General features: G+C 38.9%; 1 protein-coding gene and 1 long non-coding RNA gene across 6 annotated transcripts in view; one reads left to right on the top strand and one right to left on the bottom strand.

Moving 5' to 3' along the window:
- The first annotated feature begins 11135 nt into the window (after positions 1-11135).
- itga11a (integrin, alpha 11a) overlaps positions 11136-26050 on the top strand; it is a 59015-nt gene continuing 44100 nt past the window's right edge. Inside the window, exons 1-3 of one of the 5 annotated variants that reach the window (XM_008404664.3) lie at positions 11139-12138; positions 12642-12816; positions 22130-22244. In XM_008404664.3, the coding sequence (XP_008402886.2) occupies positions 12768-12816; positions 22130-22244 (164 nt within the window). In that variant the 5' untranslated portion in view covers positions 11139-12138; positions 12642-12767. Of the gene's footprint in view, positions 12817-20652; positions 20751-21367; positions 21884-22129; positions 22245-26050 lie in introns of those variants that run through there. The other 4 variants (XM_081605045.1, XM_081605044.1, XM_008404665.3 and 1 more) reach the window with 4 other exon arrangements.
- On the bottom strand, positions 13257-20429 carry LOC103462123 (uncharacterized). Its single transcript, XR_533273.2, has 4 exons — positions 18904-20429; positions 15876-15973; positions 14964-15080; positions 13257-13446 (listed from the first exon to the last, which is right to left on the bottom strand). It is a non-coding gene; the product is annotated as an uncharacterized LOC103462123 (long non-coding RNA).

The following is a 26050-nucleotide window of genomic DNA, read 5'->3' as shown; positions in this document are numbered from 1 at the left end:
GCCAGCCGCCTGGAACTGCTGGCATGTTTGTGCCACATGGAACAAGTCACACTGTGTTGTACAATATGAGCATTTCCCTCTTTCCACCCGCCCTCACATGAAGTAATCTGAAGGCAATTTTCTCAAATCATATAAAAAAAATAAAAAAAACTCTATATTTATGCATTTTTGCCCTGAAGTCATCTAAAAATATATACATATTTTAAAAAGTATCTGACTTAAAAAGAAGTCATGCGATTTGATTGTTAAAAAAAAAGCATCAAGCATTTTTAAGATACATTGTTCTTGTGTGGGTTTGACTAAAACCATCTGCCAACAGCATGATTGTTCTTCTGACACTTATGTTTGTCGTCAGGACGTGGCATCTGAGTGATCATACCAAGTCACATGTGTGTGAAAAGAGTTTTAGCAACAAGTTCATAAGGCTCAAGCAGAGACTGAAACCACAACACAGCCCGGATTGTTTTCCCTCAAACGAAGACAAAGCCTATGCGATTGTCTGAATGTGCCTGTTGCTAGTTGTGGTTCTCTGATCAGGCGGAGTTGATAAACTATAAATGACGAGGGAAGACCTCTCACGAGTCTGAAAGGAACAGAAAGAAACATCGAAACGGCAGAAATATTTGCGGCCAGATGACTTGAGGTACTGAATGAACTCGGCACTCATAAACTGTGTAATAGCGTGTGGGGCTTCCAGCTGCGGGCAAACAGACAAGAGCATATTTACCTGCGACTACAGGATAGATTCTCAGCATACCAGGGCATATGGATGCCTCCGGACATCCAGGAACCCTGCCGTCCTCTTACAGTAAATCATAAAGCAGTTGGGATCATTGAAAAAGTTTTAAAAGTCTCTGCTGGTATTTCCAGCTAAACATGTCATTCCTGGACACCAGCTGTTCGGTGGGGCGCTCTGTCGTTGTGGGTTTTGTAAAATGTATAGGAGTGCTGTGGGGTTTTTTTTTCCAGTGACTTGGATTCCCACATATTTTTAATCAAATATTGGATGTTAATTTTGCCTGTTTATATGTTCTACCTGTTTATAATGGAGCTCTTTACATGTTATAGTGCTTTCTACAGAATGATTGTTTTTTTTTTGGGGGGGAGCCGTAAAATAAGTTAATGTTTTATCACACAGTAAAATGTGAAAGTGTCTCAAATAAATTGACTGGGGCCACACCTATTAAGATGCCTCTTCTTCTAGTTTTTCCAACACCTCCTCTTGTTAAAAGTACAGAAAATAGTCTGGTTGGACATTTCAGGAGACTGGAACAAACGGCTGAAGGAATCCTTCGATGTTTCTGAATCTGTCTTGGTGACCCACCGTTCTTTCTGTTTCTCAACTCACCCCACAGTTTGGCAAAGGGATAAGACAGTCATGGTTGGTGAATTTTGTAAAATGTGAAGCAAGGCTGTGCTGTTTTGGACTTTTGTTCTGCCAAACGACCTGACTTACAAACATTTTCAATTTGTTCAGAGGCCTATGGATTGTTGCTTAAAATGTTCAAAAATTTATTTCAAAGATGCTATGATCTCTTCCAGTTTAAATACAGTTTAGCAACATTCACAAATTTCAATCTGGAAAAACTCAGACGGAGAAAAAGGAACAATTAAAAGATTTAATGACAGGAATGAATAACAGTTCTTTGGCGCTCAGGCCTCGGCAACTGATTTGAGCTCAGATTTGATGTGAACTCGATAAACATCCCGATAACTGATTAGGGATTCTCTCCCCCGGAGCCCGACACTGGTGGTGGAGGTCAGGAAAGGGTGCTATCCTGGAGAGCCGAAGGATGTGGGTGGAGAAGGGGCGGTGGTGGTTTGAACGCAGCTGGAAACCGGCTGACGGCTTGGGGGTGGATCATTTTATGGAGAGCTTCATTGATGATTGGATGCACCGGGTGAGGTCCAGTGCTGAGGTCGGAGATGAGCATGACGCTGATGGGCAAACGGAGGGGGTGGAGTCTTCCAGGTTGAACTTTTGCTATAGCTCCTTTTCAGAGTGGGACAAAAAAAATTATCTACAGGGCGCCCACGAGTTGCTATAGAAACGCCACTTGGTGACCCCAACTCTTTGCTGCAGTTCTCTAATAGTTTTGGTGTTTCTCACTTCCCCTCCTATTCTCTTCAGTGTGCGCTGTCAACAGCAGGTAGATTATAAATATTAACTTGAATGATTTATTGTCTGTCTGTGTGGCAGGCTGTCAGTCTGATTAAACAAGCGGGCATTTGACAAAAGAGCAACTACAGAATAGAAACTTTACTTTTAAGAGGACGTCCTGTGAAATTATTCTCAATAAAAGAATAAGAAGTTGGACTATTTTCAAAATGGCAGTCAGCTTCAGAACTGTGTATTTTAAACTATCCATTGAGACATAACACTGACATTTTTAGGGATTTACACATTACTTGATGGATTGAGACTCATTTTTAGCTTTCGCTCTTGGCTCGATTGGATGCCGCTACCACAACGCAACACTCCAAGGTTGTTTATGAAGAATCTTCTCAATCCAGTCCACTGAGCCACCAACTAATAAACTCTGACTAATTTAACTTCTGAGTAGGCTTTTCTGTGGATGCAGGCTAAATATAGAGCTGTCAGTGCCCTGTAGTTTATTATACGTCCTAAGTAGTTTCCTGAATGCTGCAGACACTAGAAGTGAGTGTTCTCAGGTTGAGCACACTGACTATTTGTGGTCTTGTAAATTTCTGACAATTTTCCAGTTGTAGGTGGTCTGACTTAATATTTTGTTCACAACCATTGTAGTGGATAAGCTACATATTAAAAGTATGTGTCATTGTGAGCGTGGGATGCTGTTTGGTTCCCAGCTAGACTTGTGACATACGGGCCTCCAGTCTAGACTGCACCTAGCATTTTGTGGAGACGACTCATCGCATCCATGACTCAGCTGATATTTTTGCTCGTAATCTAAAGCAGAACTTGCAGCCCGTTTCACCTCCATCACACCGAATCCAAGAGTTCTTTCAAAATCGCAAACATCGTTAGGAAAACTCAATCTGTCATGCCCAGAGCAAATGAACTGCCAAGCTGGAAGCCAAAATAAACAGAGGGGGTATGGACTCTGGTTAGGGTTGCTACCTTTCAGAAATTAAAATAAGGGACGCTCCCCTCAGCGCGGGGGACTCCATGTGGTGGGCGTCCACTGCAGTGATAGACATTATTTTATGGCGGTGTTCTTTGTTTTTAAAAAGTGATACATAGAGCAATCATTCATGCATAGTTGGTTAGAGTGCCTCGAAATTGTACTCCAATCACAGTAGCATACCTTAGGAACACGTTTAATTAAGCAAGTGTAAAAAGTATTTGGTAAACTACTCAAGTACTGAGTAACTGATCATATCACCTGATTTAATATTCAAAATGTGCCCTCAGACAGCCAAAAGTATAAGAATTGTTGGACATTTATAAAAATATGGAACAAATCGCGTTCCGTATCGGTTCAATACGGGACGTAACATTTAACAGCCAAATACGGGACAATTCCGTATTTTCTGGGACGGGTGGCAACCCTAACTCTGGTTGGAACAGAAGCCACCGGGGTGTAAAACAACAACAAATCACTCAATCGTATTCCCGTTTGGAAGTGACATGCCACAAGATATGCTGAATTAAGCATTAATTTGTCGTCGCAAGTACAGCGTCTGCCGAGCTGGGCCTTATTTGGTGTTCGGCTGGGTCTAATTGCAGCAGATAATCGTGTAAAATATTCATGAAACCCAATAAATAAATTGCAAGTTCCAAACTGCACAGCGTTTGGTTTTCCATTGAGCTCTGACCCAAGGAAAAAAAGTGGTGAAGCTTTTCCTTTTTTTTTTTTTTTTTTTAATAATTAATATAAAGCAGAAGGTAGTAAAAATGGAACGAGTGTGCTCTGATGATGAAGACACGACGGGAGGAAGATGTTTACGTTCAACCACAAAACGACTGGCTGTAGAAATGTGGTGAGTAATGTGTTTTTTTGTGTGACAGTGTTGGAGAGGAAATATGGCTTGTATGTTATAGAGATCATGCTGGTTGCTGCCTGTCCACTGGAAATATAGTGCACCCATAACCAAGAAACGAACTGGGGGGGGGAGGGTGGTAAATTAAAAAAAATCCATCGTGACATACAGGGCAATACTCCGTCTATGGAAGTAACTTTATATGAGCACTGAGATTTTCTGCTTAAGCTGGGTGACGAGAGACACAGCTTTACTCTGAATTTGGATGTGTGAGCTTTGCAGCGTTTCTTTGTCATTCATCTTGTGGCGTGTGGCTTTAGTTTCCACATTAGTCTGTTACCCACTATTGCTACTGGCACAACTAAACCTGCATAAGACTCTGCAAGGGATCTGGAAATATTAGACTGACTCAAGTCAGACAGACACATATACTCTTTTCATTCTCCGCATGAGGCCCTTCAAGATCATTGTTTTTATTTTATTTTTTAACCACATGTGATTTCCCACTTGTAATCAACCACTAATAAGGTTGTTTTGCTTACAAAACAACAAAAAACGCCACATAAACTGCTTGTAATGGATGTCGATAGTTTTGAAATGATTTACAAATCAGTTTGTTTGTTTTTTCTCTTATCAAAAGATTTCCCCAGGCTTTGTTGTCAGTATAAAGTTAATAATACCGTCTTTTTGCAAGTTCAGTCACTAAAGTTTTACTATGTAGCTTCAAAAAGCTGCTAAAGGCAGAGGAGCCTGGAGTTTCTCCAGTCGAGCCAGAGATCGGGCTGCAGCTTGGAGGAAGCTGTCCAAGTTGTTGTTACTGCCAGTTAAGTTGCGCTGAGTCCCACACACAGCTACTTTTAAAGCAAAGTGCTAGTTTTTCTACATTCCTTTCCAGGAAACACGTAAATAAACCAAAGTAAATTCGGATCTCTACGGGGTTTTAAAAGACGCACCTCAGGTTCGAAAGAATTATCTAACCAAATGGAAATGATTGACTCAATTCCTTTTTAAAAACCGTAGATTCCCACCAAAAGCAAAACCCTGAATAAGAACACCAAGATCCATCCAGCCAGTGACATTGCTGAATAGATTTATATGAGAGAAAAGCCAAGTTTATTCTGGACTGAGCTCTGTCCAGAAGTCTTTATCGTATTATCCAGATAATCCGATAATGGTACAAATGCAGAATGCTCTAATTTGGCTGAAAATACCTGCAATTACCTGCAATATGTTAATATTGTATAAAATGTGCCAGTTACTTCTCTATAGCTATGTTTGGGATGCACGTCTTTATACAGTGCATTGCAAAAGTGTTACCACTTGAACCTTCTGTGCATTTATTAGATTTTGTGACAGACTAGAACAATGTAGTGCAGAATTATAAGGTAAAATAACACATGCTTTTAATTAAAGCTGGGCAAAAAAAAAGAAATCAATGACAGTTTATATTACGATAAATATGTGATTGATATAATAAATAACACATTTATTATATCAGTTTATTACTATATAATAAATTTATTAAATTTTCAATGATTTCACAGAACTCCCAGGATTGTTAGGGATGAAGGCAGAGGGAAGACTTTAGCCACTTGACCTCTCACAGTTAGCTAATCCAGTTGGGTGGCATCAACTAACTCACTCGCTCTTTGGTTACCTAGCAACAACTTGTTGAGTAACTTGTGCAGCAGCAAGTTTTGTCACTGTGCCTCATAACCGTTTAATAATAATAATTTTAAAAAAGAACAGCTGGAGCAAACTTTGGATAAAACAGGAAAGGTCATGCCAATAGTTTGGCAGTATTTCAGACACTTACAAAAATAAAAATCAATAATTATCTAAATCAACTGATATGAAACACTTATCTCATGATATGTTTTTCAGCCATAACTGCCAGCCCTACTTTCATTTCTTGTTTAGAAATAATTTGTTGACAGATCAGGAGAAAGTTGTGAAAAAGCTAGATTAGATTAGAAAACAACATCCCATGCTTTGAAAATCTGTCAAAGAACCAATCAGCTCATCGTCACTGTTATTGAGCTGATACTTATACTTTAGAAAGCCGTTGCACATCTGATTATTTACACAGTATTCTACCTTCATAAACATCTACAGGAGGACTAAAACCGATTTTCTTGCAATGTGTATTCATTCAACCAAACATTAGTGTCAGAAAAAAAATAGAATGATCCATGCACATAGCATGCAGTCACAGCATTTCAGGATGAATTTTGAAACCAAAAGTTAATCCACATACCAGTCTCCATGCTGTAAAGGAACAGGTTTTCTGCAAACCGGCACAAAAACCACAACATTTCTTCCAGCCTGGACCCTGTCGCTCTCTGCACAGTTCTCCTCATTCGCATCGGCTCATATTGCATGCTGTAAGGAATTCATATTCCTGAGTTCCTATTTTTCATTCACACTAAAACCAGTGTCTTTAACTTTGTTTTATTTGTCCAACAGAAGCCGATCCCGACAAGTTCATGTTTAGAATGGGAGCAGCGGTAATTTCGTCTTCTTTGCAACTTTTGATGCTGCCTTGGAACATAAAACATTGTCAGAAGTTCTACTTTTCACAACAAGTCCTATTTTTAAAAGCCGATCTCTTCTCATCTGACATCATTCCCTCTGCTGTCTTGTTTGCATCACGTATTATTCCACCTCCCATAACGCTTGAGAGGAAGCTCTCCCCAACACGTTCTCCAGGTTAATGGTTTGTCCAGGAGCACATGCCGGAAACTGTGCCGCAGTTCCTCCCTTGCTGTCTCCACAGCAGATTGTTCAGATCAACAACAAGCTCCTGGAGCAGCAGCATGTTTGAAGAAGTTCCTTGGAGGATTGTTAGTGAGTGTACTATTACCTAAAACCCATTCATTGTTTCATCTTGCCTTTGACTTACTTGGCTGTGATTAATGGAAAGTCACATCTCCACGGGCAATAACTTTCACTTTGTGGACTTGAATGTTTAAAGAACCAATACCAGGAAAATTCTCAGGAAGTAACAGAAATAACAGGAGTTGGTTTTGACAACAGTACATGGGCAGTGGGACTGCACATGCAATCCATGGAGGGAGGAGACCTCACACCCCGACAATCTGGACATTCTGTCCCGGTCGGTTCACCGTTTTGACTGAACACTCATTCATTGTCTCGATTGTTCAGAACCCTGCTGGTCGGGGACGTCTTTCCCAAGGAGAAATGAAAGAGAGGAGTCGAAGAGGGAAATTTAATTCACAACAAAGGTTTTTCTCCCTCTCTGGCTTTAAAATCAAAGTCTTAGGGTTGGTCTTTTCAAAGATGTTCAAGGATTGTTTTTGTAAAATTTATATCACCCCCACAACCACAGGAGAATATATAAAAGTGTTTATACGTTTCATCCCGGGTTGATATCTTGTCTTTGTCTTGAGCTGAAAATTAATTGAAGAAAGTTCTAAACCTATTTCTAACAAATTTGTGTTTCTGTGTTGAATTCACAACTGAAGGCAGCTATTTATTTAAATGGTATAAAAAAATAGAGAGACAGCTATATTTTCCTCACTCTATGAACAAAAGTGTCTTTTCTTTTCATATCCAGCCAGAATCTGCTTTTGAATGTCAGCAAAAGAAAGAAAGAAAAAAAAAAAGAATTTATCATTTATATGTCAGATTTTATTTTTTCATTTTTCTTTTAAATCATGCTGGAGAGATTAGAGCCTAGCATTTCTAACCAACTTTCCAGGAACTACTGAAAATCTACATTGGAGGTCTCAGACTTGACCACAGCATGATAAGTGATGGACTCAAGGTCACAACAGGGGGCACTACGCCAGCATGAATGAAACATAGCATGAAAATGAGCTTTTTCACATCTGATCCCATGGGACTTGTCAGTTCTTGCCTGGGAGGATCATATATCGCAAACTGATAATCCAGGGGCGATTGAGGTAATTACTTACAGTTGTGCTGAAGAGGGATCGGAAAAAGGTGAAGTAACCGCATCTCCTGTGCATTTCTGATTTCAGGCTGCGCCACACAGAGGGACTTTATAAGGCTTTATAAAGCTGCAGTATGTAACTTTTATACATATAAAAATATATTTTTACATATTTGTAAAACTGTCACCATGTTGTGACAGTGTGGTACCTCCCCCCAGTACTACTATTGATGTCTGAAGACATGCACCGCTTCAGGTCTGTTAGGATCCCTGGTTGTTTAAGTGTTTTGGAGTTTGACTTATTTATTTTAGTTTTATTATCCTATGTTCCTTAGTCTTTTCTTTGATTATTTTGATCCTGTTTCTATTTTACTTTAGTTCAGTTCTTTTTAGTGCTCCTAGTTATGTTAATTTCTTGTGTTAGGTTATTCTTAGTTACTGCAGTTTAATTATGTTTCTTTAAGTCTAGTCATTCTTTAGTGTTAGAATTATTTCCTCATCTCCAGTATGCTCTTTCTCGGTGCCTCCTGCTCTCCCCTCATAGCTGCAAACCTTGGTCTTTTGCTCAGCATTCCATCTCCCCAGTACGTAAGCACCTCGTCCTCAGTCACTCCTCACCAAATCCCCTTTCTAGTCCTGTTACTTCCCAGCTTTCTCCCTGATATATGGCTTTGTTCCGTCTTTGTTCCCTTGGACTTTGTTCTTCATTTTTATTATTAAATCTTCAAACCTGCTGCAATTGGGTCAATCACTACACACATTATGACAAAGTCAAAAACAACCAATCGGAGCCAGGAGAAGGAACTGTCTCCTGGTTGTCTATCAACATTTGGTATACGCTACTAAATGTACTAATGGAGGAGAAATAACTTTCCGTTGCAGGAAAACTATTTATCTGCTATTATCTGTGGTCATGCTAACTAGCCTTAGCAATTCACATTGATGGTAGCTGTAGCTGGTTGTTTCTGATCAAGCTGTGTATTTCTGTTGCTAGCTCTGGGAGAAGGCAGAGGAGCTAGATTTTTTCAATGATTATTATACAAATATGTAAATGAATATGTATAACATATATGTTTTTTCAAATCCCCAGCTTTAAACCTCAAAAAAAGAAAAATAATAAAGCATTGATAAAACTAAACCATTCACACCTTGCTTAGCTTGCCTGCTCTGATTCAAAGCACAATTGCTGCTTAAAGATAGTGAATAAAACGCTATCATTCCAGGACAGAGAAGAGGAGATCGTCCCTCAGCACCCTCTTGAGCTGCAATCAGAACTGGCACCCTGCCTCCATTCAGAGCCTTAATGCTAATTGCAGGTTCCTCTCTGATCCATCATTTGTCTTGCAGCTTGACAGTAGGAGATTCTTCGGCAATGAGAGCGCACCCACAATCCCGAATGAAACAATTGTTGTTATGAAAGACTTCATGTTTATGGAGACCCTGTTATGTTGTAATGACTACCAAACCGCCATAATTTTTTTGGTTTCCCCTTCAATTTTGAAAATGTTTTATGCTCATGTTGTTTGAAGAGCAAGGAATGCTGCTTCTTGAAAATGCTCCTTTCTTGTGCTGTCTTGTTATCCCGCAAAGCAGAATTACTATATGCTTACAGTGTGACATAGTGTGCGTCATTTTCCTCTTTCAACAATTTAGAATTGGTGCGACTCACAACACGAATATCATGTTGATATCTCTCTAGCTGAGGTCACGGGGAGAACTGTTAACTTCACATGCAGATGTGTGCTCTGTATTTAACCGTGGAACTTTGCTTACTTTTACTCACCTCGCAGTCATTTCAAGATGTTTATCAGATGTGCTATGCAGACACGTAATCCACATAGGCAGTCCCGCAGTAGGCACAGGGCTTAATTTCCTGACTTGAGGTGAAGTGAAAGGGGACAGCGCTTCACCGAGCAGAAGTGGTGAAGAAGGAGCAGATCCAATGAACTTTTAAGCACCCTTAATGAAAGCAAGTCCTGGTTCTTTTTATTTTCTGCAGGGGCTTTCTGGGTTCAGCACACATGCTGTGTTGATTTTTGGTGATCTGTGGTTTCTTTGTGATTAAAAAATGGGCTTTGATTGCAGCCTCAGAAAGAGCTTCTTTCAGTACTTGAGAGATTTTCAGATAAATGTCGGTTCCTTGGACAGCCATCATAGAAAGATCAACTATGTTATGTGTTTTGGCTGCTCTTTGATAGCCTTTCAGATGCTTCTATTGACTTTGGCTACTGGTTTGACCAATATAGGCTTTTATTAGTTACTTTTACAGTGGACTCTTGTTTTTCAAGTGTATATTTAGCCTTTAAATCATTCAGTCATTCATCATTAAAGTCTTATTAGCTACAGATAGTGACATCATTCTGGGATAGGAGATTAGGTTTATGCTGACAATCCATTCAGAGATTGAGGTCTTGTGGTGCTTTGTTGCTGACGATTATATTTTGGCTGGATTCATAATGGAAGTTTTAACTTGCACCCAAAGAAACGTCACATGACCAGATGTTAAATTTACATTTCTTTGTTTCCCCAAAGTAAATTCAAAAATTGCATCAAAGCCATGCAGTTTCCAAGCTGGAATCAAGCTCTAACAGGGCTTTATAAGTCGTGGTTTCCAAACCACTTACATTTAGTTCTTCAGTGAGTTAAATTCTTTTTAATGAGATCCCAAAGAGGCACACGGAATGAGCAAAATTTTCCCCCAAAACTCTGCTGGCTCTCTCCCCAAAAGCTTGCTGGCTGCAGTTTGCCATTCAGCTGGTTGAAGAAATGCAAATAATAGAGAAACTTAAACAATTAAGTCAACTCTGAAAATGTTTGTATTCAGTAGATATACTTATGTCGTCATTTTGACACTAGAGAAGCACAACGCAACTCTTTCTTTTTAAGATAACATGGCTGTGAAGCCAGTGGCGGCATCAAGCTACATGAGTAAAGGCTAGTACATACAGTATGATGCCGCCATAAAAATGTGCTCTAATATGGCAAGAACAACAACTACATTACTTTTGACTAAAAACGCGGATGAAGAATTCTTGGAAAATCCTCACAGGTCCGTTCCATTGTATCATGTTATGTAGTCCTTGTCAAATACCATAAAATAAAATCTGTTCTACCCAGATGATGTGTCAAGAACAAACTACAGCCTTCAAGACATTGATGCTTTTGCATCGAGACAATTTTCGTCGATCACGACAAACATTGATCACAAATTTTCGTGTTTGATAAAAATTCTTTGTTTTTGTCGAACTGCCAGGCTAGGACAAGATATATAGCTGCAAGTATTGGACAGATGCTTAGAATAAATCAATATGTGGATGTGTTATAGCTTTCTTCAGCTGAACAGAGATAAAAGTTTGGTTCTTTGCCACTAAAGAGGAATGATCTAGAGCAGGGGTGAGCAACTCCAGGCCTGAGGGCTGGTCTACTTCAACACACCTGAGTGAAATAATGAGGTCGTTAGCAGGACTCTGGAGAACTTGACTGCACGGAGGATATGATTCAGCTATTGGATCCAGGTGTGTTGGACCAAGGAGACATCTAAGAGTTGCAGGACATCGGCCCTCGAGGACCAGGATTGCCCACCCCTGATCTAGAGTCATCACGCAGCTTCACTTAGAAACTAGTGATCAGGCCCGAGTTTGGGTGTAGAGATGGACTCAGATCTGAACCTTCAGAGCCACACAGAGACAGTTACAAAGTCAGCCTTCTATCACCTGAAGAACATTTCCAGGAGTAAAGGACTATTGTGTAAGGATTCCGGTTTTTCTGTGTGTTTATTTCTCTTAGTGTTCCCCTGTGAGTCCTTGTGGTGTCCTGTCTCCTTCCCCTTGATTGCTTCCCAGGTATGTCTCATTCCCTGTGTTTACCCTGACTGTGTATTTAACACCACCTGTTGTCTTTGTCTCTTGTCGGGTCCTTGTCTATTGTTCATGCCAAGCTTCTCAGTTGCCGTCTGCTGTCAGTTTTTCCTGTGCTGCTGCAGTTTTTGGAGTTTGTACTCTGGATTTCATCATTAAATCATCTTTTTATTATATCAACCTGGGTCTACCTGCGTCTTCCTCACCAACAACATCCTCACCTCACATACTGTCCTCGTAAAATCTAGAGAAACTCATCCATGCATGAGGACAAGACATCCACCAGGTCACCACAAGCTGATTTCAAGCCATCCAATACATACAAACTACGTCTTAACGCATAAACAGGATCGTAATAAATTTTGTGCCCGGGAGTGGATGGCTCAGCAGCAGGAATGTGAGGTAACGTACAAATCCTACATTTATGTTCTGCTGTTAACACACTGGCGAGTTTGTGGTTAGGAGCCATGATGATTGTATGTTGGCATTTAGTTTCAGGCTGAAGTCAGATTGGTTTATAATGAGAAAAATAACTGTGGTGCTACTGATCCACTGTGTTCCTTTTAGACTTACCACTCCGGTAACCCTGGCAGTGTCTAATGTCTTACACATGCTTGTCTCTTTAATGAACCCTCAACGCCCTTCTGTTGTATTGCTCCGGCGTTGTTTTGATTGTTTCCTAGACTGCGTTTGCTTTATGCAAATGCTGATTTTCTTTTCCTAAAAAGTCTCCCACACAAAAATTAAAACGTTTCTTTAAAGTAAGTCATTTTCCTGTTTGCCAAGTTAAACTGAGCTGAACACATGTTTAAAAAAGACAGAGTATTCCTCCTGCTGTGGAAGAGTGGACCTCCTCTTCATCCTCCTCCTCTTCCCACAATCCCCTCCTACTTCTCCTCATATAGGCTGGGCTTTGACTCGAGTCAATCAGAAACGGACCTTAACTGTGCCTGCCGCTGGGTTTCTGCACACCCCTCATAGCAGTCATTACTCAAACACGCCATCACCTCCACGCCTGCAGCAGTAAACATATGGAGTACTACTGCTTCCTCTTGCTCTGGATCTGCAGCCAACATTTAGGTGAGCAAAAGTTGTGTGTCTTATACTTTGTGTTTGTTTGCACTTCATGCATCTTCAGAATTGCACTTTTGAATATTTTTACTTTGATGCAAATGTTTTCAAAGGTTATTCCATATCACTTTTTAGTTGATGTTAATATTCAGTTTTCGAGATTGAACTTCTTTAGGAGGGTAAGAATATTGTCACCTCCATAAAATAATGACCAACATCTTTTTTTCTTTTTTTTTTGCAAAAATTAATTTCAACTAAAATAAAAGAATCACCACCTCCTCTTTTTGTTTTTTTGTTTTTTTGTTTTTTTTTAAATGATGATTTAGGCAAAACAAAAAATCACTTTCAGCAAAAAATGACTTGGGTCATTATATTATGAAGGCTACAATATTTATATGTCAATTACAAAGATCCATGAATGTTTGTATGAGTCACAACATAACATAAGCTTAGCAGACTGAGGTATATTTATTCGCTAGTAAGAAAATCTAAAGAGGTGCATTACATCAAACACTGCAAACATGCAAATTCTGCCAAGTGAAAGTTGATGTGTCTGTCGAGAAGCTTTGAAACGCTTGGTGCACAGCCAGATTCGTGGTCATTTAAAAGCTCCATCACTGGTGCCTCATCTAGATAGAGCTAGAAGAAGAAAGCCACAAACACTTAATAGGAAGAACTGAGAAGAAATTTCACAGATTATTTCAAAGACAAAACATTAAAGGAGTCCCATAAACAAATTTAGAGATGCCACATGCAGTAAAGATAATTAAATCCAACACCACTTCACATGTATCACAATTAGTTTTAGAGTAGTGCACAATACTCAGGTTTTGAATTCGCTGCACTCTGCACTGTAATTGCAAGGTCTAAAATATCTGCGTGTATTCCATAAAATATAATGGGCTGCTTACTTTTCCATCGCAGACGTTTTTCACTTAATTCTGCTATTTGCAGAAAGACACATGTTATTAACCTATTTGAAGTCTGGAAAGATGGAACTGATCCAGAAAGAAAAATTTCGGTGCATCTTCAGCCCCGGCGATGTGTAAGTGGTACGAGGCTGTGAAGTCGAAGGGAGGAAGTCTGTTATAAATATTTGGTTTGATTTTGGACGTTCTTGAAGCAGCGCCACATTAGGGGAGACCGTGACCTTGTAAGCCGGAGTTTGTGGAGTATGATTTCACGCTGACTGTGGTGAAGGATGTTTTGGCAAGAGTGCGAAAAGGCAGGCTTTATTTTATTCTACCGCTCTTGGATTCCTGTGACTGTAGCGGCAAAGATCCTGTCCAGATAGCAATGAGAGTGGAAATCTGAGGGAGAAGAGGACATGTGCTGTATATTAAAAGGAAACAACAGGGTCAGATCCCACCTGAAACACTCGCTCTCATAATCACTGTCCCAGTAGGATATGTCAACTCAAAGGTTTTGTTTTCGTATGTGAACTTAGAACGTCTTTCTCTTGATGGACATTCACTTTGAGCTCTTCATGAAGAAGACCAGGCCGTCCTGGCTCCAGTATAAATTGTATGTCTTTGAACAGGGTAAAAAGTGCACATGTCAGAAATAATGAAGCTGACATGTGGGAAATTAACTTGAACATTTGGCCGTGAAAATGTGGAATCATTGCACGAAATGTGTCCGAATCCACTTAGAATAATTAAATAAGCGATACTAGAGTTGGTGTCAATGTTGACTGATAGAAAATGTAAAAGATTTATTTTCAAATGAATTTTAGTCTTACTTATTACATTTCTTGTTATAATATGAGTCAACATGGCATTCCACAAAGCTATGTTAAACCATTGGCCACTTTATTAGGTACACCCCGCTGCCTTGATTGAGATCCTGTGACTATGGAAGGCATTATGGTACAGTGAACACAGTGTCATCAATTGCAAAACAGTTGGAGATGACTGATGCTGTAAGTCATGTGCTTTAAAGTAGGGTTATGCTAAAATAATTTTTTTTAGCTTTAGACAAAGTCATAATGATATTGCCTCATCAGAAATATACAAAGTGTTACTTTGACTGATTCACGCATGTTTGAAAAATCCTTGAATTTTTCCTGGCAACCATTCAGGAGTGCCTTAAAGCTTGTGTCACCTATTTACCAAAGACTCTGACTTGGAGCTACAGCCCCATGGAGCACTGCTCACCTGCGCCTCCGCTACTCTCAGCTCCTCCAGACCAGCGGCAGCAGCCGTTAGCAAACATCTGGTGGAACTGTGGATCTGCTGAGCTCATTGTGCAAACTGCAATGCTCCTGAGAATAGCTGTAAGCAACATCAGTGAATGTCACAGAGAACTATTGTTGTGATGCTGGAGAGGGTATAAGGTTCTTGAAGAGACAGAGGCCAATTTCAAGGTATCAGATCTATGATGCAAACTCTAGTTTCTAGTTATTTTTGATACATACTGCATGTTCATAACAACAGAAGGTAACATAGTTACTTGACTGAGCTATAAAATGGCATTATGTGCTTGGAAAATACATAATGCCCCCTCTTTAAGGTTCTCTCTATGTGTTCATAGATAGTATTGTACATTCCTTAATTGTAATTTACGCTTAGTTGAGCAAGTGTTGCTCTCCTATCATTTCTGACCAGTCTACCTCTTCTACTCTGATCCCTGACATCAAGAAGCTTTTTTCATTCACACAACTTCAGATTATTGGATTTCTTATTTATGAAGAGAAAAATTTACTTTATTCAGCCAAGAGAAAATTCTGTAAAGGGATGAGTCTATTGAAAAAAATGTTAGTGGAAACAGAGACAGTTTAGTAACAAAAAGAGCAACCCACTGATTACAGGGCAAACTCCTTCTGTCGCCCCAGAAATATTCTATACATCCACACTGTAACAATCTGGCTGCAATATTGAATTAATTGAAATTGCAATTAGTGAATTAATTTGAGTGTTTTGGGTCAACCTTTGACTTGAGCAGAGGAGTTTTTGTTCACAAACTCCAGCTTCTCTTGATGAAGAAAGAGCCAAAGAAAAGAGGGGAGCTCTCAGTTTACAGCTCAGTATATGTTCCTGTAATCATGACAGAGAGAGAAAGATCATCACCAAAAGAATGATGTCCCTGATATCCTGTTGGTCTGGTCACCTGTCCAGGGCCCTCTTCTCCAATGGCAACTGGAGATCAGTATCAGTCCGTCGTATCCCTAAGTGGTGGGTTTTGACGTACGAGTGGGAGACAAATATAGAAACATTAGCCATTACCAAAAATGTTCCTAATAAGGTGGGAGAGAGAAGAGAGATGTACATTACATGTTTAAAGTTAGAGAATTTAGAATGCCATAAAACAGGGGGCTCAAAAAACGGAGATCTCCATTTGTTTGTTAACAGGACACGCTATCTGTAGTGCAAGATCTGTTCATTGAGTACAAGACCTCATTATTGGAAGGTTACATACCAGGTCATGTAGCCATGTGTACTATATATTAGGATAAGGCAATTTGAAGCTTTTAAGTTGGACTTTAAGATTTTGAAATGATCAAATAAGCCCAAGGAGGAGGCACTCTGAGTAAGAAGAGATGTGCTTGTAACTTTTTTTGTCATGGCAACAGCAAGAAATGCTGAAGGCTGATAAGGTTTCTTTATATGTTTTTAAATCAAGCACTTAGATATATATTTTGTTATTATTAGTCAGATTTTGATTAGGATTGACTATATATGGTGCAAAACTGTTGAGGCGTCCTTAATTCCCCAAATAGTTTTGCTCTGAGCAATCGGATCTTTTGTATTCCCTTAAAATGGATCCAAACAAAAGTGAAGTTAACTTAATGACAACAAGAAGGCATGTATTCATACGTCTACAGTAGTGAAGTCAACTTATTTATTCTCGTATTTCTGGAGAAAAGGTTAGAAATTGCCTTCTTCCAAAGGAGACTCATTTGCACAGACATCCACAAGCTGCTGAAAGCAAAGACTTTAAGACAGGAAACGTGAGACACATGAGGCAGTGAGGCTACATGCTCTGGTAAAAACATTAGAACATCAGTAAATCATCACATAGTTCATTACTGTTTCACGCTCTTGCATATATTAGATCTTTAAAATACACCTTTCTTCAATGCTAGTGTTTTTTTTTGTACCTTAAAGCGATGTATGCTGGGATGTACCATGCCGGTTGCCTAGGGCAACAACTGTTTCAAACCCAATACCTCATTTTTAAAAGAGTTGATATTACAATTATAACTTTTCTTAAATTTCAACAGCAACCTAAGCCCTGACTTTTTAAATTTGTTGGATTTTAGAAAGAAGATTCGTATGCAGCTATCTGAAACCATGATGTCATAATTGCCACCTCTAACCAAAGCCCTAATCACATCTTAGACAGTAAATGCAGCAACCTAGCAAATGCTCCCAATTCACTTTTGTCTTTGAAGCATTTCAGTGACTGTAATTTCCACATGGCTGCTGACAGAAGGGGAAGACGGGTGGTGTTCCCGTCTAAGGTTCCTCTCAGAAAACCCACCCTCCTCACTCTGCAGCTTCATTAATTTAATATAAAGTTACTGATTTACTGAGCTCTTTCACCTTAGGAACATGCCTAGAACTGCAGGCGTTGCTCACCTTCAGCTCAGTGTCCTCTGCTCAAAAGCCTTAAACAAATTTACCAGATTCTGTCAGAGATTTGTTGTGTGTCTGCTAGTTGAAGGTATATATATTTATGAAAGGGTTAATAGCTTAGATTACCGCTGAACCTGCAGAATTAGTGGCTGATGGTGAGCGGTTGTGATAAAGATACTGCACAACTTGAACTAAAAGAAGCTCTGGCTCAACGGAGGTAAAACAAATAGCGGCCTAAAGTTGATCTTTATTCTTTTTAATTATAACAAAATTGTAGATGTGTGCATCAAATAAATCAATCTTTAACTTGGACAAATAACCATAGAAATGAAGTAATTATATATTATTTATTTACACATATATATGTATAATTCCAATTTTATTCAACACATAGCAAATTATTGAATAACTTCTAGGACTTTTTCTAAAGTGGAAAACAAAAACTTTTGCCCAGCAAGGCTGTCAACTGGCCTGTACATCCATACTCTATTTTTTTGGTAAGAATAAAAAAATATTTATTTGTTGGATAAAATGATTTCTAGGAACTATAAGAGACGTAAAGAAATGCCTACTATGATTGGTAATGTCCCTTCTCCAACACACCTGAATCAAATAAACAGTTTGCTGCCAGGCCTCTGCAGCGCTAAGCGACTGTTCAAGCATTTGATAGAATCATATTAGCTCTAGAGGACTGGCTTTGACTTTAAGAGGTGTGTATGTTTCCGTAATATAACCTCAGATCATAGCTTTTTAGGTTTTTTAAACTAAAAATGGCTGTATTTTAAAATTTAGGCCTCACTTTCCAAATGGATTTATGTTCTTCTGCATGTTTGCTCCCTATCATCAATTTTTCAGTCACCATTCATACATTTCCGGTGCAATAGAAACTTCAAAAAGACATCCGGAGGTGGGATGAAAGACAAGCCGAACGTTTGAATCCCTGTCAATAAATTGGATTTGAAGTGCTAAATTACGGTAATGTCATCAACATGCCGGTCGGAAATAAATCGCTGATAAGCATAATCTGCCGTTCCAAATTTTGAGCTTTTGGTCTCTGACTCGCCCCCATGCATATGTGTTACAGCTGCCGGTGTATCCTATGTTCTCCAGCCGCGGAGACCTTAAATCCCCTCAGGCTTTGTGTTGGCTCTGAGGGTTAACAGCTTGTTAAGCAGTGCCCAGTTGGCTGTCGCACGATGAGAACATCTGGTTTTCGATACCCCATGCTTCTCAAAGTATTTACTTTGGCATGAGGAAGGGTGCCAAAATGTTTCAAAGTATATTGTCCACTGTGAAGTAGAGTATCTTTCCAGAGGAAAAATATAGGAAAGAAACACAAACGGGAATCAATGGAAAATCATCATACTCTATAGCTACTTGTGAAATTTCTTTCTTACGTCAAAAACGTGTTGGTACGTGCTACATGAAACCAAGTCTGAACTTACTATGAAAACTGGGGGATGTTTGTTGTCACAAAATAATAATAATAAAAAAAACAAGTGATATAAAAAAACGTCACCAGTGTGGACGATCTGAGGAGACCTCCGAGCCAGCTGTTTGCGTAACGCGTCCACTCGGCTGCTCTGTGTCAGTGGGTTTGTGGTGTGACTCCAGCAGCTTGGTGTCAGGCCAAAGGCAGCAGCGGACTGTGTGGTTCACACCGGCGGCCCCCGCCTGAGGTTTATTTATCTAGGCATTGAAGCCGGTACACAGGAAACCCGGCAAGATTCCGACCCAGCATTCAAAACTGCTGATATTACCGGGAATATTACACTTCTCTGGGACATTAGGAGCTTTAAATGGGAACTGGAGAAACCTTCAGCTTCAGAGTTGGTATACTGGGACACTTCTGCTTTCTGCTCTTGAAAGTCGACATTTTCCAAATTAAGAATGGCTGCACTTAAAAGTCATGCAGATCTCTGCTCTCCATTTTCTCTGATGCACAGTCTGAAGGGTCCTGCTGATTTTTATTTATTTCTCGCACACACCTGTTTGTTCCTGAGCAACTATTTTCAGTCAGCCTTTATGTCTTTCTGGGCAAGCGCAGCTTCAGAGAGATGTTTGGAGATACGATGAAAGACAAAGAAACATGTGGACCCGTCACACAACAGGAAATGGGGAATGATGGGTTTGTTTCAATATTTACATAAAAAGTTTGCATTGGAATTTATTTCAAAGAAAGCTTTCGTGAAGCAGAACCGTTGGTCTCTGGTCGTGGCAATCAAGGTGTGATGTGCTTGTGGTGAAATGACAAAAAGTGGAAAACAACTGACAGTCGCATAAATTGTGGTTTGGGCTTGTTTTTGACAATGCCTGCGATCACAAAACTCTCAGTTTTGTGCTTGAATTTACAAATGCGTGCAAAGAAAGAAACAGCAGAAGCAGATATTTAACTGGCTGTGTGTTTGGACAGCTTATTTACTCTCCTAAACATTCACTATGTGAGGAATGCAGCCAATTTCCCCATTTCTGTCCATGAGCCATTTTCCTTCAAGGAATACAGCTGCCTTGTAATCATGATCTGCATTTATAATGCCAACAGCTGCACAGAGAAACAAATTTTATCTGCTGATAAACAAAGAAAAGCAGAGTTTTGGCATTATGAGACCTTTAAATGATATTAAGATTCAGAAATGTTGCCATTAGGTGTTTGCAATTATTTAAATATATTTTAATACTTGTTCATCAATTCAGTTGCTCCAGACTTCCTGATTCTAATAAATACATTTGCCGTGGTCATACTGACAGACACAGAGAAGGACTCTAAGCCTAGTTTTCCAATGGCATGCTAAAAATAGATTTGTTCAGAAAGTAAAAAAAAGAAATTAGATACGCTTAAAAGTAAGACGGATCTTACAGAACAAAAAATAAATGCATGCAGTGCAATTAGAATTACATTTTTCTTATTTGCATAGTACTGACTGTAAGTGTTTCACCAAATGCTTACACCTTCCCTACCACATCCTCTTTCCGACTCTGACTTGGATGAATGTGACAGCATCATATTATAGATCATATTATATATCATTTAGTTACATGTAAGCTATGTTAAAACAATTTGCAGTGCTTCCTGCCTCAGTTGGTAACATCAGGAGGACATTTTGCAAGACCATACGTGAAAAGAGGAAGTTGAACTCGCAAGGTGAAAACAAACCCTGATTCGCTGTCACGGTTGGCAAAAGAGACACAGCTGAGTCTCTCGTCTGTTATTAGATCTCATCTGTTATTCTTTGTAGATTAATTGGCGACATGTGTCCAACTTTTGCTGAGTACTTCTTCACCTCATGGCTTAGATTTTTGCCGAGTTTCCCTTCGCAAGAGGAAGAAAAGGTCTAACATGATTCGAGGGGGGATTGGACTGAGAATGTAAGTGGGGATGTTTAGCGTGACGCCAGGAGATTCAATAAACCAACAGTGTGTGGAGTAGAGAAACAGAGATAAAAGCAGTGGGAAGTCTGTGGTGTTCTCAGCTTCACTGTGCAACACAAACTGAGAGAAAACTGTTTAACTCTCCTCTTAATTTCCTCAGATATAGATCACTGGGGCTCACTAAGCACAAGCCTCATTAAATCCTGATTCAGTTTGTTTTCTTTGTCTGTCAGTTTTGGCTTTGAGATGTTATTTGAAATATTTTTGGCTGTATCTTGTAGAATGCTACTAACAGTCAGCTGAAAAAAACAACAACAACTTGAGGCAATTAGAAATTGGAGAGTGAAGCTTAAAATGTTTTGTACCATCATAAAATTAAAATAAAAATCTCAATTTCTGAAAATGTAAAAGGCAGATTATGTCATTATCATTGATAGGATGTAAAGATTTAGAAAAAGATTGATGTAAAATCTTTATTTTTTCTGGTATTTTATATGTCCACAGTTGCGGTCAGGGAAGGCAGTGAAGCCCTCACCTGTAATCCTGACAAGTAAAATAGCTACATGGGAAGTGAAACAGATGGGTTTTGTTGGTAATATCAAAGTTTTTATGGTAAAATTCGCTGAGTTTAAGCATTGCCTGTTCAAATACATGAAATAAGTCCAGTAGGATACAGTGCTTCACCACTGGTGGCGCTGTGCCAAACATATATGAAGCAGGCAGTTGGCGCATGCCCATTGCTGCCTCTATTGTTATTGCCAGTACAATTATTTAAATATGCACGTTCTATGTATTCTGAAGTGTCACAATCTATTAAGTATATTTAATGAATGTGAGTGAAATATTTAGTCTAACAGGCCATGAATGCATAGTGAAAATGCGCAGGGGACTGCAGTTCCGTCTCTCCCCGATAGACGGCAGTGCTGTGTCCCATTTGCACAACAGACAGCAGGTACTCTTCTTCTGCGCATTGAAAAGAATGAAAGCGATTAAAAAAATAATGGTTCAAGGTCTCTCTCCTCCTAATAATCCCTTATCTGCCATATTTCTAAAAATGACAGGAAAATGAGAGACGGGGAAATTTGTGGAGAAGGATAGGTAGATGAACTTCATATAAAAATCACGATAAGGTACGACTTCCAATTTTAATGACGAAAGAGAGCGGTCAGCCTAGGATTTGGCAGATAAATAATGTCTTCCAACCTTATTGAACTTAAGAAATGTAGGGAAGAGAATTGGGGAGGAATAAATTCCTCCACAGTGATGTAAGAGACAAAGTCATGCAGAAAATGTCTGTCAACTTGATGTAGCAAAAGTTTGTTCTAAGAACTGGATGTACTTCATTGACATTAAATCTATTTTCTCTCTTTTTCAAGGGTTCCATGACTGCTTCAATATTGACACAAAAAAGCCTAGAATCATCAAAGGTCCAAAGCAAACCCAATTTGGATACACTATTCAGCAACATGTTGCTGCAGGAGGAGAAAAATGGTAAGGGACTTAAGCAATTTATACAGCGCTTCTAAAAATACAAGGGGCAGATGTTTCTTCCTGCATGCTTACGGTTGTGTCATGATACCTTTCAGTTTAAAACTCTTTGAGTTTGCTAATGCTTTGTCATGAAAATTGATTCATTGTCTTTTTTTTTTTTTTTGCATATTCATCAAACATTCAAGTCAACATTCCTATAAATAAGCAAAAATGTTTATTTGTTTTATTAAAAAGCTTCATATTGCTTACAATATACACTTTATTGAGGCCTGGATTTTAATAATCTGATTCCAGTGATTAAAAAGTATATTTTCGGGTGCTGGGATGCATATTTCTAGCCTTTGGTAAGCAATAGGAATCCACCTGGATGGCTTGATTCAAACTTTGAACTCTTTTGTGCCGATTTATGTCCTAGTTTTTGTCGTAGTGAATTTACATTAAGGGTTTGATGGATACGATTCAGAGATCAAGTACATTATGACTGTGAAGCAGATGCTGACAAGCTGTAGTGCTGAAATACTGTCTGACCTGGCAGCAGGACAGCTGGATGTCTCGTTTCTTTTCCTTCCCTGGAAAGATGGTGATCTACTGTACCTCTCCTGGGCTGCGCAAAGCTTCCTCCCGTTAACCTGAAATTGCGAAACAAACTGTAGCCTTGACCTGAATTCCTTGCATCCATCATATTACCTCATAACCGATGCTGATTCCTGTTGCACACTATTATTAGGTCCACTGGCTCCATGTGGTGGCCAAAATTAGATTCTGGCATTCCCAGAGTTTGTTGGCAAGGATTGTGCTGGCTTTTTGAGAAGTTTAAACTTCCATCATGTCTTTTATTATTATTTTTTTTAGTTTGACTTTTCAAAAGCTTCTGCGTTCAAAAAGTTTGGATAGAGTTTTATGAAAGACAAACATCACAGTTGTACCAATAACATTACAGGAAACTGCACAGCTTGTTTTTTTTTATTTTTGTCATTTTTAAACTATTTAAATTGTATTTTATTTCTTTTATCTCCACCCTACTGCCTCATTATTACCTGTTAAATTCTGTATATCTTAATACTTGATTCTAAACTAATACCTAAAAAGTAACTCAACCTCTTAGTACAACTCCTGTGTAGCCAAAAAGAACAAAATGACACCTCAAGCTCAGTCAGGTTGGATGGAAAGAGTCTGTGTAGCTCAGTTTTCAATTCTCAAATTGATTTAAATCTGGACTTTGACTAAGCCATTCTAAGAAGTAAAGGTGCTCCAATCTAAACCCTTTCATTATGTCTGTGGCTGCATATTTAAGGTGCTGTGGAGGTTCCCAGCTGTGCAATGAATCACTCTGTCTATGATGTTCAAAGCTTCGTATGACGTTTCATAACTTTGTAGCTTTTTACGCTGACCTGTCTAATTTGTTCTTTGGTGTAAAAATTGAAATATATTAAAATAAAAGGGACTGAATGCTGTGAGCTTTGATTTTTTTTTTTTCTTTTTTAGTGGGATGTTTTGAGAACTATGTTTCATTTTTCTTCCACTACATAATTATAGAGTACTTTGTAGTACAGCATCACTGTACGTAAAATACGGCGATGCTGTGGTTGTAACATGGAAAACTTAATGGAATATGAAAACCTTTGCGAGGCACAGTGCATATTTATATTTCTTTTCCCCCAGCTACTTTTTTCAGCAGTTGGACAAATGGGAAAGGTTTCATTGATGCAAAGAATGAAATGGTGTCCTGCAGCAAATTACCTCAGCAACTGTTTGACAAGGTCATATCCAGCTTTTCCAATGCAACGTAAATATTCCTTAGTACCAACTCCAATTAATCAATTATCCAAACAGACTTCGTTTTCTTACTTAATTAAGCTACTGTAACAATAACACTCTGAAACAAACAACTGAGAAATGCCATTTTTATTACTTAGATAAGTTTTTTATCACCAGTGTTTTCATACGTCTGCACTTGTAGTTGTAAATTCCATGTTTAACTTGTTCTCCCATGCTAAAAAACTTTGAGTGTCCCTCTTGGCAAGATTTCCGTTCTCCTTGACCTCTGAGCAGCCTGAAATATGAGGCCTGAGTTGTTTTATGCAAGGGAGCGTGTGAAAAGTGTGAGAATACCATGTTCATCTAAAGAAGAACATGGTATTCTGTCGGTTCTGAGGAATTACAACTCCAAATCCTTGCAACACTGATGGGATGGGGCGCTTATGAGCTAACAGTCTTCACAGATAGTAAATTGTTTTGGGGCATGAAAGAGCTCTTTGCTTTTTTTTTCTTTTTTTTCCCAAGTCTGCTGGAGCTTAACGTTGAAGGTAGAGTTAGGATTCTGGTGGTTATTCAGTTTGTGATTATGGAGGCACGGTAGTTTTTGCTGCCCCAGACCTCAAATAGTCTGAGAGAGGGGGGGAAAAAAATTGTGCGAGCTGCCAGTTCAATTTGAACAACACAGAAATGAAACTTTTTTCTTTTTTTTTTTTTAAACTAAACTGTGCATACCAGAAGTGAGAAGGGCCTGATGAGGCTGACGTATGTGGAATGAAGGACACCAGAGACGCAGCCTGAACTGAGGTAAATGTCTGAGAATGAAGTGGAAACATTCCTTTACTGGAAGAATAGCTCTGTACAGTCTGTCCACACAGCATATATATCGATGGAAATATATTGTTGATACCTTTTATATACATGAGCACCTCTGTTAGCTGCTCATACAATGAATAGGTGAATATCTCTATCACCCCCCGGACCCCTAACAAAAAAAATAAAAGGCAAAGAAGAAGATTAATGTGGTTAAGTCTACAGATTTTGGTGTTTGTTTCTAGTCAAGTGTTTTTCCGGTTCTAACCAACAGAGATCTACAGCGCTGAGCATCCTGTTTGTGTTACACTTTGGCCAGTCTGTTTCTCAAGTTGGTGGCGCTGTCATCCTGTAGATTTGAAAACGGAGGTCTGTCGTACAGACCGACAGCTGCACGCTCGCTCATGCAAGACAGTGTTTGTTTACTCATCTGAGGGCGACGGTTCTCAGCTGGAGAACCCTAAAAAAAGTCTTTCTTCATATAAAGAGACTTTGAATCCTTTGATAAAAGAAAACCCAGAAGTGATGGTGAAACGCCAACACCTTTTGGCATGAGTGGTAATGATGTTTAAACAACCTTTAAAGTAAATTCATCTTTTATGGCAGCAGCAGAATCCCAGACTTGGTGTCTCAGAAAAATCTAACCTTTTTTTTGCCAGGGAAAAATTCCATAGTAAGACAGAAATGTTAACACAATTACCAGTGGGGAAAAGACTGATGTCCACAACTCCATAATCTTATAATGCTTAATAGTTAAATTAATTTAAAAATAAATCTAATTTCGTAAGTTGAAATTTTTCTGTTATATAAACAGACATGAAATGTGAATTTTGTTTCTGATGTTTAAGGTAAAGTTATTATACTGTAATGAAACGTGATATAAAGATTACATGTTCGGTCTATTAGTTTTTATGCTGATTGTACTGCTAAGATGACAATGTATAATACATTGTCATAATACATGACAATGTATTATACATTGTCATCTTTGCAGTACAATCAGCATAAAAACTAATAGACCGAACAACACATTTAATACCAAAACATGTTGGCTTCTAACAAATCTGTACATTAAGGGCTCATTTAAAGATCTTCTCCAGATTAGAGTTGAAATACCAAGACTTGAATTGGATCAAATATCTGATTTTGATAGTCAGCTGGCTGAGTGACAGCTGTTGCATTATCTTACAGGTTATGCAGTTGTTTTTTATTAATTTGGCTCCTAACTAACCATAAAT

This window comes from Poecilia reticulata, chromosome 3 (genome assembly GCF_904066995.2).
Source record: "Poecilia reticulata chromosome 3, P_reticulata-male-v2, whole genome shotgun sequence".
Taxonomy (NCBI): Eukaryota; Metazoa; Chordata; class Actinopteri; order Cyprinodontiformes; family Poeciliidae; genus Poecilia; species Poecilia reticulata.
This window is presented reverse-complemented; position numbering and strand designations above follow the sequence as displayed.